The sequence below is a fragment of the Colossoma macropomum genome, unplaced genomic scaffold (assembly GCF_904425465.1).
Source record: "Colossoma macropomum unplaced genomic scaffold, Colossoma_macropomum, whole genome shotgun sequence".
NCBI classification, from domain to species: Eukaryota; Metazoa; Chordata; class Actinopteri; order Characiformes; family Serrasalmidae; genus Colossoma; species Colossoma macropomum.
In genome coordinates, this window is record NW_023494796.1 from 27,518,647 (window position 1) to 27,537,716 (window position 19,070).

General features: G+C 39.3%; 1 protein-coding gene across 3 annotated transcripts in view; it reads right to left on the reverse strand.

Annotated features, from left to right (window-relative positions):
* LOC118816678 (glucosidase 2 subunit beta-like) overlaps positions 1-19,070 on the reverse strand; it is a 186,024-nt gene that overhangs the window by 7,967 nt on the left and 158,987 nt on the right. For 2 of the 3 annotated variants that reach the window (XM_036583199.1, XM_036583198.1), the window contains exon 12: positions 18,014-18,085. In XM_036583199.1, coding sequence (XP_036439092.1) covers positions 18,014-18,085 — 72 coding nt within the window. Of the gene's footprint in view, positions 1-5,238; positions 7,599-18,013; positions 18,086-19,070 lie in introns of those variants that run through there. The other variant, XM_036583200.1, reaches the window with a different exon arrangement.

The window sequence follows — 19,070 nt, forward strand, 5'->3', positions numbered from 1 at the left end:
AACCACTGAAGCAACACATTAGCGAAGGCTGGGCGCACTGGTGTTAAAGGTTTAGCAACAGCAGAGTTAATTTGATCCATTTGAGTGGAGCAACAAGCGGCATCCTGCGACCGCCTGTTAGCGCTGGGTGTTAGCGCTCCTCCGCCACTGCAGGGTGAAAATATTAATTATCGTTTGTCTGAGTTAATTTTGTCAGAGGGGCCACAGAACCACTGAACTTGATCCCAAACGAGCATTTTCTCTCGCTGGAGCCAGCTAATTAAATCTCTCTGCAGCAGAGAGTTTGAGAAGTAAGTAAAAAATCTGTGCACTAGTGATGAAGATGAAGACAGCAGGGGACAGACTCTAGAGGGAATTTTTATTAAAAATTTAATTTTATCCTCCCTGATGATGAATGACACTTTCAATTAACATATAGCTTTAGTGAGGTGTGTGAATCATATACAACCCAATAAACATTAATAGCAGTAAACATTTGTAAACATCTGTAAAAATACATTTTTGATGATTTGTACGGTCCTGAGTGTTTTCAAATGATAATACTTTTATTTCTACTTTCATTAACATTTAGTTCCTAATTGTCTCTTTTTTGTTTTAGTTTAATTTTATTCTTCTGTGTTGTTTCAGCCCCGGACTGCTTTACTGCCGATCACTCCTCTCACTTTCGAGCTTTGGCATTTGATTTTACACCAAAGAGAAGAACTGAGCTGTGCAAACTTAGATGCTGGATGTTAAAAGAGGTTCCACTGCAGTGCTATAAGTTACTCGGTACTTAAGTCGTTTTTTTGAGTTGCTACCTTTAAGCATCTATTCTAGTTGTTTTTAGAAATTTTTTTACCTTAATTGCATTTATTTTTTCACTGACAGTAACGTTTTTTTTTTTATTGGAGGATGGGTTTAGGAAACTCTACACACCTCAGAGTACCTCACAGAGCTACACTCAGCAGCAGCCAGCATGAAGCCTGAGATTTGTTGCTACGTTTGTCCATGTTTATAGATAACAGCGCAATATACAGTGTCACCACATAATCAAGTCTATTAAGTAGATTACTGAACAACTGCACACAGTTTGAGGCAAGCGTGTGATGATATAGGCATGCAGATAGCGGCACGCTAACTGGTGGAGCATAAGCTTCCAGCAACTTCACTGCTCCAGTGCAAAATTAAAGAAGCAAATTTCAGACACCAAACATGTCTAATCATGTCACTGTTCTTTAAAAATAACACTAATGTAAAGTATGTTTGAGAAATAGAACTTTATGACACAAAGGTTTGATCTAGGTTTTAAAACGTATTTTAACTCTTAGGCCACTCTCTCTTTTTCTTTCTCCCTCCCTCTCTTTGTACCTCTCCACTGGTGTGGTACATGGTTATCTGACTGCTGTTCACGCTTTATTTCAGTCATGTGAACAGGTCAAATGGAGGTGAATCACCCAACAGAGTGGATGAGCGACCATCCCTTACAGCCTTCTTCTTTTCCTCTCTCTCTGTCTCTCTGCCTGATTAGACTTTATCCTTCCATTCTTCATTTCTTACATCAGAGAACAGGATTGTTTGCACCCCCCGCCGCCCCTAAACTGCCTCTGGCTTCAGAACTCTATTAGTTCTAGCATTCTGCCTTATAGCACCTTTCACGAACCAAAGGATTGAGAAAAAATGAGACGTAAAAGTATATTATTCATTATTTTAATCAATAAAACAGGGCATATTTTAAACATTATGAAACAGAAACCAAAAGGTAACAGTGATTTTAAACATTTGAAAGGTGATTTTTAACTATTAATTGGTGCTTTTAGAGTCTTAAATGGTGGTTTTAAACTTCTGAAACATGATTATAAACTTCTGAGCAGTGATTCTGAACTTTGATTCTGTACGGTATGGTAAATTGGGGATTTTTATCTTTTGAATGGTGATTATAAACTTTTCAGCAGTGGTTTTAAACTTCTGAGTGCTGCTTATAAACTTTGAACAGTGGTGTTATTACTGAGCCACATTGCACAAGAGTATTTCTGTATGTTGTGTGTGTGTGTGTCTGTGTATGCTGACAGTATATGCACAACTGAGTATACAGTGCGGTGTGTGTGTAGGACCCAGCGGGGTGTGCTGGTTTAATGCCTGATTTTAATGTGTATTTTAATGCATGCTGTAATGGCTGATTGATGGAGCGAATCTGCAGTTCCTCCTATTAGCATTCCCCTCACTCAGCTCCACAACTGCAGCTTAAAAGCAAACTCATTTACCACAACAGCCCTGTTCCAGCACAGAGAGGGGGAGAAAAACATGAGGAGAACAACCAGAAAAAAATTAATTACTCTGGAGTATGTAAATAGATTTTCATTTGGAGAAGAAATGAAGATTGGCCCTTCTGAATGTGAAATACTGCGCTAACTCCTGCCAGAATGATAAGAAGATATTTTTTTCATTATTATGAGCAGGACGTTCGTACATATTTTCCATTTGTAATTTTTTTGCTAATTAAACGAAGGATTTAGCCTTTCCCCAAGTCGATATGACTTTTTAATTGATGAACCTCAGCTAATCTACAATCTGCAGGTCAGTCGATGATAAGACTCAATCCACCGCTCACCCATCCACTGTCAATCATGTTATGCAAAGACAAGCCATTTCTGCGAATGAAATTAGCATTTTGAACCATGCCTAAAATACCCACATTGTTTAATTGATGTTGAAATCTAATCCTTATTAGAACTAATTAGCTTTCTAAAAAGCTGATTAACGTTGTGTTATTATGATAATGGTTTTAGCTGATTTAAGCTCATCTGTTTTTTTTTTTCTTCAAAATATGTGCTGGCCAGAAGCTCTATCACAAGCCTAATCCCGACGCCTTGGACGATAATTCCAGAATAATCCAGCACTAATCTCGGCCTGCTGCCTGAGCTGAATCGGCCCCGAACGCGGACACCCATCAGCCTGACAGCACGAAAAAGACATTATCATTTAGACGAGTCCCACAGGACGCATAAACTCCGCAGCAGTGCTGAAGGGAACTAAATTTAAAACATGGAGGAGAGGAGGAGAGAGAGAGAGAGAGAGGAAAGAAAAAAGAGAACAGCAAATCTGATGTATAAGAAACACCTGGACAGGCTTGAGCTGATAAACTGGGATGGGTTTGGATGTTTCCCATGTTATGTAAACGTTTCCTGCTATATAATGTTTTTACCTTCTGAATTTGCTTTATATAGCATGTATACTGTAGAATTCCCTCCCAAATAAATACTTCAAACATTTTACTGAAAGACACGTACACTCTTAACTCACTCTTACACATTTCGTTATGATTGTTAATTGGCCACCTGAACAAGTGATAAAATGATAACTGCAATTATTTACAGTTATTTTATTTATTTAGTCAGACTAGGGAGGGCAAATACTCTTGTTATTCAACTAGCAAATTATCAGAACAACGTTACTAAACAGAGTATATGAATATCCCAACAAGAAAATAACTTCTATTGTTATTGCTTATTGCATGCAGCTCCCATTAGATGTGATCTGTACCTGTTGGATGGGCTGATTTAATGATTTATCTGTGTTTTAGTCTGATTTAGTGATTTATCTTTGCGTTTTAGGTTAATTTAGTGATTTATATTTGCATGTTAGACTAGTTTAGACTGATCGAGGATGTATGAATGGAAAGGTCTGGGGTAAAAATGTTGTACTGTACACTACACTCTTCCACATTCAAGCACACAAGGTGAGTTCACCCACAGGGCATGTTATAACATTATGATGCTAATACTCACACTTCCTCCACTCACACATCCAGCCAGTTAGTCGTTTTAATATTTACAACATTCACTGCCTCCCAGCCACGCTCCATGAGAAAAACGTCTGCTTTTATAGTGACTCTGTACATACAGTGCAGAACTTGACCCAACCTATTTTTACAGTGTGGGCTGTTCACTAACCTACCAATGTGTATGATCTATCCTGATTGTATATTCCATAAATACATCATCCCTCTGATTCTGCTGCATGAAAATGCATGCTGTATTGGCTGACTGACGGAGGATGTTGTACAGTGTAAAAGACGGTCAGTGTGGTAGTAGACAATAATCCCTAAACCTGGGGCACCTGTAAAATCAATGTACATACAGAACTGATGTTAAATTTTAAGCAATCGTGCTGCTTATGGTCTAGATCATGCATACATTTTATGCATAAAGCTGTCTGAATTCCTCCTACAGACAGTGGCCTCAGATTACATACAGCTAATGAAAATCAGATCATTGAATCTGAACAACAATAGACTGAAATGTGAAAAATAACTAAATTCATAATCCTGCCTTTCAAAGCCACGGACAAGGCCAATCAACAGGTTGTTAGTCCAAATATTCGTTGCCCTCAATTGGTGCTCTCCCAGACTCCAAGTGCACAAATACTTGTCCTGTTAAGGACACATTTATATATTTTTTTCTGTTTGATTTTTGTTATGCAACCTGCTGAATGAAGCTAGACAGCTACTGGCGATTTGATCAACAGAGGAAAACAACTTTATGTTCAAATGTCAACATTGTACACCTGACTGACACTTTATTTGGGTTTGGGCTGTTGCTTTGATCACCTACGCCTGGCTAATCCTCCTGACAACAATGTCATCTGAGAGCCTTTGAGGCTAACCAAAGGTACATATCACCAATGATCCGCTCTCTGGGTGAGCTGTGATGGGCTAATTGGTTGTCAGACAGCTGCTAATGCTCTGTTCAAAGTTACCTCAAGAGAGCTGTCCTGAAGACTAATGAACTGCTGGATGTTGGATATGCTTGTTTTTTTATCAACACATAGTTTGTATATGTATGTATTGGGTTATTATGCCAGAATCAAATTCTGCAATGAAATTAATTTAAGCACATATATAATGGATAATATCTTTCACAACAGGCAACATTATTGGCCCTGTGTTTGATTTTTGAGAACTTTTGCAGGTGGCATGAACTCAATCCACTAATCACTGTTTCTCTGACTTTGGCATAACAACAGCCAAGCTTGATGAATTAAGTTCAGTTAAAGTTATCCTTTATTAATCCCACAACGGGGAAATTCAACTCTGCATTTAACCCATCTTTGCAGTGAAACATACACACTAGTGAAAGCACACACACTAGGGGCAGTGAGCACACTTGTCCGGAGCGGTGGACAGCCCTATCCACAGCGCCCAAGGAGCAGTTGGGGGTTAGGTGCCTTGCTCAAGGGCACTTCAGTCACGTACTGTCAGCAACCTTCCGGTCACAAGGCTGGTTCCCTAACGTCCAGCCCACGACTGCCCCCATTGGCTGTGTCCCAGCAACAAGAACTTTTTGACAAACATCAGAAAAATGAAATTGTTTTCTGCTTCATCACGTGTGGTGCTGTGTTTTCACAATCAGCTCAAACTGAGTTATGAAAATGAGAGATGTGAGTGAAAGCGCTCATAAAGTTTCAGCTTCTGAGTGAGTAACAATTGAAAGTAGCCTACCCAATATCACTGTTCACCCATTTTGTGAGGAGCAAAGGATATCTTTCTGCACTTGAAGACAACCTGTCTGTTCATTTTTTTTCCCAGTGTAAACAATGTTTTGATGCAAAAAAAATTGTGTCCATATATTTAGCATTTTCGTGTCATTTATTCACATTGCGTTTAGTTGTCAAGTCTTTGGTCTTGACAACTGAGTGAGATGTTAGGATTTAGAAAATGGCAGAACCTCTTTGTCAAACACAAGGCTCGTGGCACAATCCTATCTAGCCCATGAAATTATTTTAATTTTCCTATTAGCCTATTTCACAATGTGCTGCACTACAATCTCCAGCATGCACTGGGGATTGTGCGCAATGTAGTGTAATGTAGCTTTTTGTTTAAATATATACACACACCAGTTATATCACCAAACACATTAGCTGTATTTCATCTGTAGTCCAACTAATATAAACACTTAGCTCAGCGACTCAGAAAACGGTTCCAAGCATTAATGAACTTGCAGCGAAGAAAAGAGGCCAGGTGTCTAGATCAAGCAAATAGGTAGGTTTAAAAGACCTACCTCCTGGGGACATATTCAAAGGTTTAACAGTTATCTGTAGCTATTGTAACCTATATTATAGCCTATATGTAGCCTAAGCTTTTTTAATATATACATATGACCATGACCAGCTGCTAACTGGCCCATGCTAGATATCCATGAAGTCCGTGAAGCACTTTACTTAATGCTAATTATTATCGGGAAAGGAGGAGTACCAGACAGACTCAGTGGTCGCCATAGCAACTCCACACGAAGCCTGCAGGGTTCACAGTGCCACATCACCCCTATTCACACAGTTTGCCGCGACCTCACGTTGGGGTCACACCCCTTGATAATGGTACCCGTGGAAGAAAATTGCAGGGTGCGCTACCTGCTAAGCACATATTCCATAACGTTTAGCATAAATGTGTAGTTTTGCTGGTACTGAAAAGTCCCTGAACCTCAACACCGTGCACAAAATCCATTGTGTAAGAGCACGTACGTGCAGGTAAGAGGGCCTCCTCTGATGGCACTCAAGCCAGAACACCCTTGACAATCTGAAAACGAGCCCATTAAGCAGAAACACTTAAACATGCAATTATGCACTTAGTCCCTACGAGCCATCCCCCCACCCCCCACCCCCAGCACACCAAGAGAGGAACAGGGATGAATTAAAGAGGGAACGCTTTTTAAAATCCTATCAAAACAATTATAGACGTGATTGCCTTTGATATGAAGGCATGAAAGGTGCCGTTTCCGAGTCGTTAGGTAGAAGGCCTTTTTTATGCCAAACAGTTGTAACTACAGAGGCAGGAACATGAATGGGATAAAGCTCTGCTGGACACTGACCCTGTCCTAAATCGCACAGGTAAACATGCCCCTGAATGGACCAGGATTTGTGTCTCTACACACAAACAAAGAAACAAACTAAGAAACAAACACCAACAAACCTTGTCTTGTGTGTGATCGTGTGCGTAAACGTTATAATGGCACCGCTCAATAGAAGAATCATGATGTTTGTTGAATAATATGGTGGTGTGGATAATAAAGATGCTTGGTGGAGAATGATGATGCCTGGCTGAAAATTATGATATGATGTATGATAATAAGCAGAGAATGTTGGTGTTTGGTGGGGAATGCTGGTGATTGGCAGGGAATGCTGGTGTGGAAAATGTTCATGTATGGTGGAAAATGGTGTTTGGTGGCGAATGTTGGCAGATAATGTTGGTGTTTGGTAAGGAATGTTGGTGTTTGGTGGAGAATGAAGGTGTTTCGCGGTAAGTGTAAGTGTTTGCCAGAGTATGGTTGATGGTGAATGGTTGATAATGAGCTGATTCGGGTCAGAATTTAGCTGAGCTCAGGTCAGTTTCGGTCTCAAAACTTGATTATGTGGTTTGGATTGGGTCCGAGTCAGACAGGAAGTTCTTGGGCTGTATTTGAGTTTGCACCAAAATTTCTGGCCAGTTCTAGATTCAAAGGGGTGTTTGGCCCTGACACTTTTCTGGACAGAGCTGACCAGAAGTGGAAATTGCTGCAGTGTTGGACATCTCAGTGCTGCAGTGTGTGAGGAAGCAGACAGGTTCACACACAGACCTCAAGTCCACTCTGAAACAGACGAGAATAAGCATCAGAGTGTGTCCAGCTTCAATAGTCCTCAGTGTCACTCTTTCTCTCTGTCTGACTTCCATAGGCTCAGAGTGACACCCCTCTACAGTACAGTCCACTCCTGAGTTTCTCTGGCTGCTTCACTGTATTAAAGCATCACAATTCTAAAGAGATGCAGATCAGAAATGTTTACTGTATTTTTAGCTTACTAAAGTTTCACTATGCTCAATTTTTATCTTACTGAATTTTGACTACACTGAATTTTTACTAAATTTTACTACACTGGCTGCGTTTGCATGCAAAGAATTTTGCCAATCTGAATAAATGCATTCCAAATAAAAATGAGGTGTTTATATGCACTCAACTCAACAATCTGATGGAAAATCTCCATTTACATGCACACTACACGTAATCCGATCTAAAATTACGTACGTGCGTAGAGTACCACTTAGTGTAGATGTTACCATGACAGCGGGCATCACGTCCAGTCAGGGTGAGACGAGCAGCAGTGGATTTTCAGCTGTAGTTTTCAGCTGGCGTGTTCGTGTTTTTTAATAACTTTAAGACATGTTACCTTTTAAAGAAAGGCGAGGGGATGACGTCATGTTCCGAGACACATAAACTGGACGCCAGTCCCACTGCCATCTTCTAAAGTTCAAAGCTTAAACTTCGTATACATGGATGTATCCTATTACGAATAAGATGTTAGTCGAAGTATTAACAGATTATCAGGCTCCATGTAAACATGGCTACTGAATTTTTACCTTAATTAAATTTTTCCTCACAAATTTTTCATTACGCTGAATACTATGCTAACTACTTTAATGTTTCTAAGGTTTTGTAACTGTTTGTATGTGCTAAATTTTACTAACTACCCTTTTTAGCACCAAATTTCCAATTAGTAAATGATTTAACTGTTAGCACATTCTTAACACCCTGGTGGTTAATGTGACAAAGTAGGCATGCATGATGATATTGGAATCATACTGGTATCAGTAGGTAATTGCTTCAGAGATTATGGACACAGGACAGATGTTCAATATTTCAAACCGACATTTGCTAATATGTTTATTGTATTCTGGAAGAGAAGTTTAGAAGATGTTGGGCTACTGTGCTAAATTATCTGCATTTTATTCATTTCACTGCATTTGTAAACATACAGAAATAAATGAGCTTCATTCCAAATGCTGTACATCCATTTGTAACAATTTTGGATTTTTTGGATAATTATCTAGTTAAATAACTAGTTTAATTAAATAACTAGTTTATTTCTCTAATAATGGTGCTATTATTCATAATGTTAATCCAGGCAGATTTAGGCTCAATTTCTACATTCTATGAAAGTTTATGTATCAGCATGGGCATAAAAATAACAGCATCAGTCCACAAGTCCCGTATTGGTACATGTTCCTATTTGAATTTAAATAATAACACCACGTTTCTAAAAACATACAGCATAAACATAAACTTTTTCATGTGAAAAGTAAAAAAAATTACAGATTATTCATTAGACATTAGGATTAGGATTAAAGCAAAGGTTCAGTAGATGTAAGATAATCAAGCCTATTAGAGATTACTTAACAACACAGTTTGAGGCAAGTGTTTCATGATTAAGACATGCAGTTAGCACCATGCTAATTGGTGGGGTACAAGTTTCCATTTCTTGCTAGCTACATTAGCCTCATAAATGCAGTAATAAAACTAAAGAAGTTCAGACACTAAACACGTCGTTAAACTACTGCTTTAGGAGCTAGCACGGTTCCTCAGTGTGGATGCAGAGTGGCTGTAGGTTTCATCAGTCTCTGCAGTGTGCTTGGACTGCTTGGCTGCTGCAGTAGTTTTTCCTCAGCTGGCTGCGTTTGGCTACAGCGCATTTGGTTGCTAGGCTACAGTGCTTCCCTATCGGCTCTCCAAAAGTCGCTGTGTGACGAGAGGGAATCTCCAATTCTGCATGCAGAGCCCAGCAGCACAACAACAAAGACCCTTCTGACTGACTGACGGGGGGGTTGGGGTCGTACTTAACTGTGAACATTCTTTCTATCTCACATTCACATGCACGCGCACACGCACGCACACACACACACACACACACACACAGGGAGGCTCTAACACCTCACGTATCATCACATCTCCAGTCATTTCTGTTCCTCTGTATGAGCTTTTCATAATCTGTCACTATTCATTGATCAGTTTGCTGAGGAATTCAGTATTAACCCTTAGCGGTCTAGAGTTAACATTGCTGATTTGCTAAAAGTTTAACTGGCATTCCCTAATTGTTTAATCATAACTGCACAATTATCTTCATAAACACATAGTCTGTTACATAATGATTCACATTTTTATTTTATCTGCACTTCTGATACACTCCACATATTATCTGATTTTCTGAACAACATTTAAATGAAGCAAAATGATGACTGTATCCATGTTGCTGTACAACTTACTAATGAAAGTTATGCTGGGAAGCACAAGGCAGTGTAGCATATGAGGTATAGGTTATTGACTGGTGCTGGTTGTTTGCAAACTCTAGCTCTAAACACTGCAGTTACTTTAGATAACAAACAGAATGCCTACTGTTCACGATGCACACGATTTTGCACCATGATATCACAATGTCACAATCTACTGTCACACTCCCATGTTTTCTTTCAATGTCAAAAAAAAGACAAAAACAAGCCCCTGAGTGCTGCCACCATATAAATGGCTGTATGTCCAAGAAAGCGTAACTGTCCTCTCTCTCTCGGTAGGCAGAGTCGTCCTCCCTTTCCCCTCATCACTTAGCAGAATGCTTGCCAATGTGGGTGTCTGTCAGCTGACGTAACATTTAGCGCTGTCCTCGAAGTGTGTTGAGCTTTCCAGTGAAGTTGTGTTAGCAGCAGTTTGAAAGATGTAGTGGAGCTTCACATGCCTCAAAAGACGCATATGCTAGCCTTCACCTTCCCAGTTTGGCAGCATAAAAAGACATCAAATTCACTTCATAATAAAATATTTCCTCTTCTACTTAAAAACATTGGAATCTGCACTTTCCACATATTTTCCCCACTTGATTCAATGAGCTGAACATTAGAAATAATTCATTTTATATAAATTTATATAAAATATATAAAATATATATTATTTTATATATGCAAATATGCAAGTTTTTATTTTTATATGTTGTTGCCTGTGAAAAATGGGACTTCTAAAGGTCAACGATGAGTATTTGTCTCTCTAATTTCTTTGGTCCAGCACATTTGCCCCGACTGTGAAGCTATATCTCATCATAAGGGCCTTTTTTGAATGGCAGTGAATGGAAGGAGCTGAGTGTATACTGAATGAATGACACTCTGAACGGTTACATTTGATAAGTGATTCTGTTGCTAGACCTCATACGGGTGGGAAGGAAAAATGTATCAGACACACATGCATGACTGTTGAATCCCTACTGGCTGCGACAGATGGCTCTGTGTCACCGGCCTGCCACTTTAAGGTCACTATCTGTGACCTTTAATCTTTAGGGCCAGAGTCACATGATTTCCCCTGAGCCCTGTGTCTGAGTGCAGAGGGCGTGTATGTGTGTGGTGTCTTTGCCTTTTATCTACTCCTGTAAAAACACAATCTGCCCTGCACACATATATCACAGTATTCATATGCTAGAGACTATTTATGTACAAACAGTTAGCGCACTGAAGGAACGTTCTTATGCTGAGTTTACACTGTGAAGGCAAATCCGACAGTCCATTGGTATTCAGTGGAGCAGCGATGGAAAATTCTACCACCATCAGCAACAACACAGTCAGTGGAACGTTCCATCGTCCCAACTTCTGCCACCGACCACAGTGGTGGAATAAACTAGATATTGATTTTTTTGGGAGCCATGCATGGGAACATCTCTGTGTAAGTACAGGTGCTCGGATTCTTAGTTAAAGAGTATAGCACATCCTGCTGCCTTTTTTCAGCCTTTAATAAACAATCGGCACTGCTAAAGCTCTGATAATTATCTATTTTCGCCAGTGATGCCACCACCATTTTCAACATTTCCACTGTTGGTTGTGTACCACTTTAAGGTATGCAATAATGTTTTTTCGTCATGCAAATGCAGCGATACAGTATGACTATCGTTTTAAGATATTAAACCCACAGAATTCTGAAGTTCAGCCTCCGAAATTTTTCAAAGAAAAATTGTAAAATATGCCATTTTCAGCCAAAGGAAAAAAAAAGCCAAAATGTTGGACCCATACAAAAGATAATTTCATCCACAATGAATTGTGAACAGCTAAGAATTATGAAATTTATTGGATGGCCAAATATTCTCTGTTGACCAGGATACTAGATTTTGTAGGTACCCACTGTACATTCATAGTTCTGTGAAAGTAATGTTATGTTTCCATTGATTGTCAGCTAAGAACTGTCCTACTGACATGGCAAATATATAAAGGATGTTTTTTTTCTGCAAAACAACTCATTTCATCAAATTTAAATCATAATAAAATATTTCCTTTTCTATTTACACAGACAAATGTGTTTTAGATTGAAAGTTTAGAATCTGCAATTTCCACATATTTCTCCACTTGTCAGGTATAATTCATATTAAATGACAGCATGCTTTTGTTATCAGTGGTGATAACTGCAGTGTTTTAAATACTGCAATACTGATGACATCAACAGTGAAAATCCAAGACGTAATATTGTAAAGTAACATGATGTATAAAAGCTTTTAAAGCTGTAACCTTCACTGAAATAGCACTGACATCACTGCTAGGAGTGGCCGTGGCTGGAGAAACAGCTAGCATGCCCGCTCTACCATCTAGCACTGGCCCAAGCCAAGTCCATAACAGCAGCCATGAATATTTCAAATGGCAGGGCTCGCTACAGGGCCAGTGGACACCATCCAAAAAGCACTCAAAGCTTCTGTGTGTTTAACTGCTGGTAACAGAAATAGCAAAGGAACAGTCCAAAAAAGAGCTGGCCGCAAAAAAATTCTTATCACCCTGCCCAGAAACAGCCATAAAGACGCTACTGCCACAGGCCAGGAGATACGGACATTAGGCAAGCGTGTGGTTATTCGAATACTGTCACTGTTATATGTCATAAATCCATATTTTTCATTTATCACTTTATATTATTTTTGATTCTTTTAACATTTGAAAACGACATGGCCCTTATGATGAATGGATCAATAGAGATGATCAAAACCCTCCCATTCTCAAGATCCATCATCAGTAAGGCGTTTTCCAAGTCTCATTCTCATTCTAGACACTACTGCGGTGTAACTGTAGGATGTGAAACACAAAATGTTGTATGGATTGAAAGTTTAGAACCTGCACTCTCCACATAATTTCTCCACCTGTTTCAAAGAATTACAAGTCAGAAGTAAATCACATAAAATTGCTGGAGTCTATAACTGTGAAGGGTTAAAATGTCCAACAGATGCTCCATCTGATCAGTGACAGTAATAGACTGAGGCAGTATTATATGTGCGTGTGCTTGTATAAGCACATATACACATAATATCAGTAAAAGGACGCGAGTAAGCAGAAGCTGGATGCTTATCCACTGCTTTTAGGCCACTGTCTTTAGCATCCTGCTTAGCTCAGGCTGCTGTGAAGCCTATCCATCAGCACGAGAGACACTTACGTGTACGTGCTCACTTTTGTCTATCCGTAGTACATTTCAATCTCTGGGGTAATCTTCCAGTGGAAAAAAACACGCTGCTGCACATCTATCTATTCATTTGTTTTTCACACCTTCCACCATGTTTTTATTTATTTATTTTTTTTATCAGAAGCTGCATTTCCATATGTTAACAGTCCCGGGTGCATGTGAGTGTGTAGCATTATGGAGATTGACGAGTGTGTCAGGAACAGGCGGTGCTTTTGGCTGACTGTGTTTACCTCCTCCATTATCATTATGACACACCGCAGTATTGCCACAGTATATATTACACATACGCCCTGAGAGAAAATGTCAGAAAACAGTGAAACAGAAATGCACAGAGCTGCTAACATGCCTAGTGTAGGTTTGTAGTCGAAGAGAAAAGTGGAGTAAAACACACTGAAACCTGAGCAGCATTGCACTGATCAGACACAAAGAACAAATAAATACTCTCTAATCATTAAGTAAAGTCTGTATCACACATACTATCTGTGCATGGTATGAGCACACTGACCGCTATAACTTGCATGCACTGGCTGTTTGTACATTAAGCATTCTCACCACTTGCAACCAAATTCTACAGACATCCTTTTTCCAAAAGAATAAAAATCAAATCAGTTACTTTGCTTGATAAAAAGATTATTCATAAAAGAGCAAGTTGTATTCTTTCACTCTCTGCAGTTTTCTGACTTGAGACTGGGCCATCATTTCAAGCCTATACACCCATCAGAAATTGTGTATGTAACAAAATGTTTACTTAGTATTCCATTTGATAACAGCCATCAATGGTGTAATTCACATTTTAACATTTATCAACTTATTGTTTTTCCTAGTTTATTTTTTAAAATGTGCTCAAAAATGAGGAGCAAGACGTTAATGAGGTAATGTAAATGTAATACTGTCCCATTCTGCCTACACATATATTCCTAAAAGAATAGGTACCAAAAGGGGATCTTTGCAATGCCGTAGAAGAACCAGTGAATAGCTGTTTAAAAAACAGTTTTTGTGCTAACCTACTGCTGTAGAAGTCTAGGCCTTCAAACCCGAGACATTGTTTGCCCTTGCCATTTATTTATTTGATTACATATTAATATATCAGTTTATTTACGTGGTTAGCTGGTGATGCGTGCGTGATAAATGTGGGTGTTTAAATCGGACACCCCAAAAACCCCCCACACACACACTCTGGGGGAAGAAGTGTCTCCACTGCACATTAATATCACTGGCCAAACGCTTTCCAGCCCAGTATGACGGATGAGGTGTCTAGATAAAAAATGAACTTTATTCCCACCTCAGAGACGATGATTCATTTTAATGTTGCCTCTAACCGACACAGACACCCCCAACGACCCCCCCTCCCCACACACACACACACACACACACACACACACACCCTTATATATACATGCGTATGTACATATACCCACAAACTCTAGTAGTAATCAAATTTGCTGTGCTCATCTACAAGATCAAACAGCTTTAATGTCAAGCGAAAAAGAATTAATGTATCTTAAATGTTACTTCCGCTTTGAAAGCCTATTTAATGCACCAGTAGATGGAGAATGCAAAAGAGATATTGAGAGGGAGAGAGATGTCCCCTGAGGCTACTTTAGCCCCTTAACCTCAGTGGTTGTGGCTGGTCTGATGGCTGTGGTCTGGTTTTACTCCAGAGACTCTTTAGCAAAGTAAACAGAGAAGCAGTCGGAGCCCCAGAGGCTCCGTCCACTGAATTACCCAAACCGTCTGCTGTGCCGCAGTACAAAGTGCAGCTATACCACATAGAATGCATCGCGGTGAGAACGCTGATAAAAAAACAAGCTCAAGCTCATTTTATGCTCTACTGGTACAGATTAATTAAATAAAACTTTCAACATCATTATGTGAATTTATCATGTTTGGTATCAAACAACTACTCTTCACAAACTCATTGTTTTCCAGCTAAAATGGATGAGGAGAGTTACGATGTTACGATGTGGCTTGGCTAGTAATGCTAGCTGAGGTAACAACAGATGATTAGCATCTGTCTGTTTATCTCACAGACTACAGATTGACTGGCCTCTCTGTATAAACTTCAAGCCACCAGTCACCAACTACAGCCGTTTCTGCTCTGGGTCTTTGTTAGTTTAAAGAAGTAATTCAGCAAAAAGCTGAGTGGTGCACTGTGGTGCTTAGAGGCAATGACTAGTGCTGGAAGTCACTAAGCAGTAATGCTTTTCAGTGATGAATGTCAGCGGCAGTGCATGCAGCTTTATTAAGAGCAATAGTTTTCATTCTTTTAGCCAGAGCACACTAAACAAACAAATACCTCTATGTACAAACAGAGCCATTTGGCTGGTGTGCTGTATTTATATACGACTGTTGGGAAACTGAACAATGTTCTCCTCCTTTTACTTTGATTCATTTGGTCTGTGAGCTATTTTCTAGACATTCTAAAGACAACTGCCAATATTCAAATGCTGGTGTTTGTGGCAAAGTTTTTGATCAGTGTTCTCTGGTGTTCAGACGGCAACAATTACCAGAATTTTGTTACACTGTAATTCACTCTGCAGTGTGTAGGCACTTTCAGGCACCATTGGAAACAAACTTTTGTTTATAAAGCTAAATGCCAGCTAATCGCCACAAGCGAGTAGTTTCCTGCTTTGATCAACGTAACAACAATGCACTGGTGAGAGACGACCACTAGAATGAAAAATGTACGGCATCCCTTGAAGTTAGTCATGTGTTAGCATCTAGCTATTCAGCATCTATTAAGTATTTAGCATATAAACCAAGCCTCAGCAGGGCTGATTATGGTTAAACAAGGACACAAAGTGTCACTGATGCAAAGCACCAGCACATAGTACCACATATGGAATTTTATTGTTTTGTTCTGAATAAAGTTGGATGGCTTTTATGATTTTAGTAGCCTAATAAATCCTAGAAAGCTTGCACTTCTCGCAGGTCCACAATGCTCAGTAATCTCGTCCATTTCAGCTAACACAAAGTTGTTTTCACTCTAGGTACTAGAGTGCCAGCAGCGCCCCCCTTGTGGACAATCTTGTTAAACTTGACTAAGCGTGTGAGTCAGTGAGTGAGTTACAAGCCAGGTCCATCGGTATCGCATCTAGAAATTTTCGATACCGATACCAATACCAGTACCTTGATTCTGATTCCCAGGAGACACTTTTTTCAATACTTTAATATAATTACAAACCTTTATTTACTGACTGCAGTGGATTACAGAAGCACTTAAGTTAATAGCATGCATACAGAATGCAACTTAAACAGCCAGTCAGCTTTCTAGATTTCAGAACAAGCATGCTTATTGTCTCAGGGATGCTGACAAGACAGCATACTTAAGTATTGAACTTTGGTATAAAATAAAATTAGTTTTTATGATACTTGGTATTGAAGTTGGTACCATAAAAAAAAACTGAATTTTAATACCCAGTTTTAACACTCACATAGGGAGTCTATTTTGTTGTAGCACCATTTTGACACTCTCCTGTCCCTACATGCCAAGCAGAAATGGTCTGATGGGTTTGCATGCCAGTTAAATGGCCCTTTTCCATCAAAGCATGCAGTTGTCGATAATGTTGAGCACTGAAACCCACCAGACTTTCTGGAGATGGGCAGGAGTCTAGTTTGCAAGACTAACAGTAAAGATGAGAGGAGATCTCTTTATATTACACGTAACCCAGGCTGGCTATTGGAAGCCAGAGAGCTGCACTGGATAAAGAGAGCGACAGAGAGAGAAAAATGGGTCTTACGAGGTCTCTGTGTGTGCGCTTGAGTCTATGTGAGTGAGCAGGAGCAACAGGGTAATGAAACTGAATAGCAGCGCCACTGAATGACATCCCATAATTAGCTGCCATCAACTAGAGAATAGAGTGTCGCCAAGGTTACAGAAGAATGAGGAAAGAGATTAAGAAGTTGTTCACACTTTCAGACAAACTTAAACAGAGGCTAACCTCATCAGGTATAAAGCTCTACTGGGTGTCTGTAACAATCAAGTTAAATGAGTGTTGTAAAGCACAATATGAGTATGTTACACAGCAGAACTCAATTTTTCTAGATGCATTTCGCAATTTTTCTGTAACAGAAGTTTATTGCTAGGTTTCTGCATGTTATTTTTCATGGTTCTCAAATATAAGCTTATTATTTTGAATGATAAACAGGTAAGTGAGTATAGAGTCAGGCTTGCAGTTAATAAGCCAATTCAAGTTGAAGCTCTGCCAACAATACTAAGTTAAACTGCTAAGCTAAGAGTGTGTCTGGACTGTAGTTGAACAGTCTAGACATGTTTGGTGTCTGATGTTTACCTCTTTCATTCTGCAGTGGAGTTACGAGGCTGATGTAGCTAACAAGTTCTGGAAGCTTATACTTTTCCAATTAGCTTCACGCTAAATGCATTCATAAATTATCACACACTCCCCTCAAGCCACATTGAGTTGTTTAGTAATCTCTAACAGATCGTTAATACACAAACTATTATTTATAAGGGACTAATTTATATGAATTATTAATATTTTTATAAATGAGTATATATTAATTAATTATATGAATTAATATATACTCATTTATATAAACTAAACAGTGTTGCACAGCTAAAAACAGCAGTAGCTGTAGGTTGACATATAGTAAAAATGTAGTAGTTATAATGATTTAGTAAAAATAATTTAGTAATAATTTACTCCTCAATACGTTTCATCCTAAACCAGTAGTTCAGTATATGTTTATGCGAGTCAAGACAGCATCAAGAATCATGAACAGTGTAACACAGAATTAGTGAGAACACTTACCCCAACATAACCTCTGACCCCAGATTGTTCTTCTGAGTCACCTGACTGAAGGGACAGAGAGTATATGTGTACCTGAGAGAGAGAGAGAGAGAGAGAGAGAGAGAGAGAGAGAGAGAGAGAAAGAGAGAGATCCATTGTTTACAATTTGGGCATTCAAATGAATAAATAAACAAACAAGGTAACAAGTAAACACTGCCAATATAAACAGCTTAAAAATGACATTCTGGTATCATGGGGGATTTTGCAGTGATTAGTGCTGCTGCTAAAAATAAAGACAACTAGCTTTATCTGATAAATGTTATATGAGGAATGTTTATGTCTGGTTCCTTTCTGTGACATCTGAACCACCAGATCCACAAAGGATGACATGGCAAGAGAAAAAGAGAGACAAAGAAAGGAGGATGAACAGGGTTGAGGAGAGAATGGGAAAGAGAGTATGAGAAAGAGGAAGAGAAAAAGAGGATGAGTCTGAGAGGGAGAGAGGAGGGGGATCAAGCAGAGTTAAAGGGAGGATAGCAAGATGAAAGCAAGAAAATCAGCATCAGGAAAAGAGAGAGAGACAGAGAAATGTGTGGTGGGGGGGCAGTGAAAGATGGAGAGAGGGTTAGAATCCTCACATGCGCACACACTCAAAAGACACCCTCAGAAACTCAGATGTTCACATTTACTTCATGTTGCCTAACGCATACAGTATCTGTTTGACATTTCAAGTAAGCAGAGAACTCAGAGCTTCCCACCTGCTCTTATTTAAAAGCACTGGCAAACAAAAACAGCAGAATACACACCCCAAACCCAGCTAACAAAACCCTCAGAGTCCTCCAAACCCAGCTAACAAAACCCTCAGAGTCCTCAGAGCTAGCAAGACCCCCCAAAGTTCCCTTCAAACCCTGCATGTTTAGTTTCAAAGTAAATGAGGCCACTATCTTCAAGTTTACAAGCTATTAGACTTCAACCAGTTGCACCAAGTAACATAGTTTCAATGTAGCTTTAAGTTACAACTAAAAATTTACACATACCCCATAGCAGGTAAGTTCAGTTTAAATGGCTGGTTGATTTG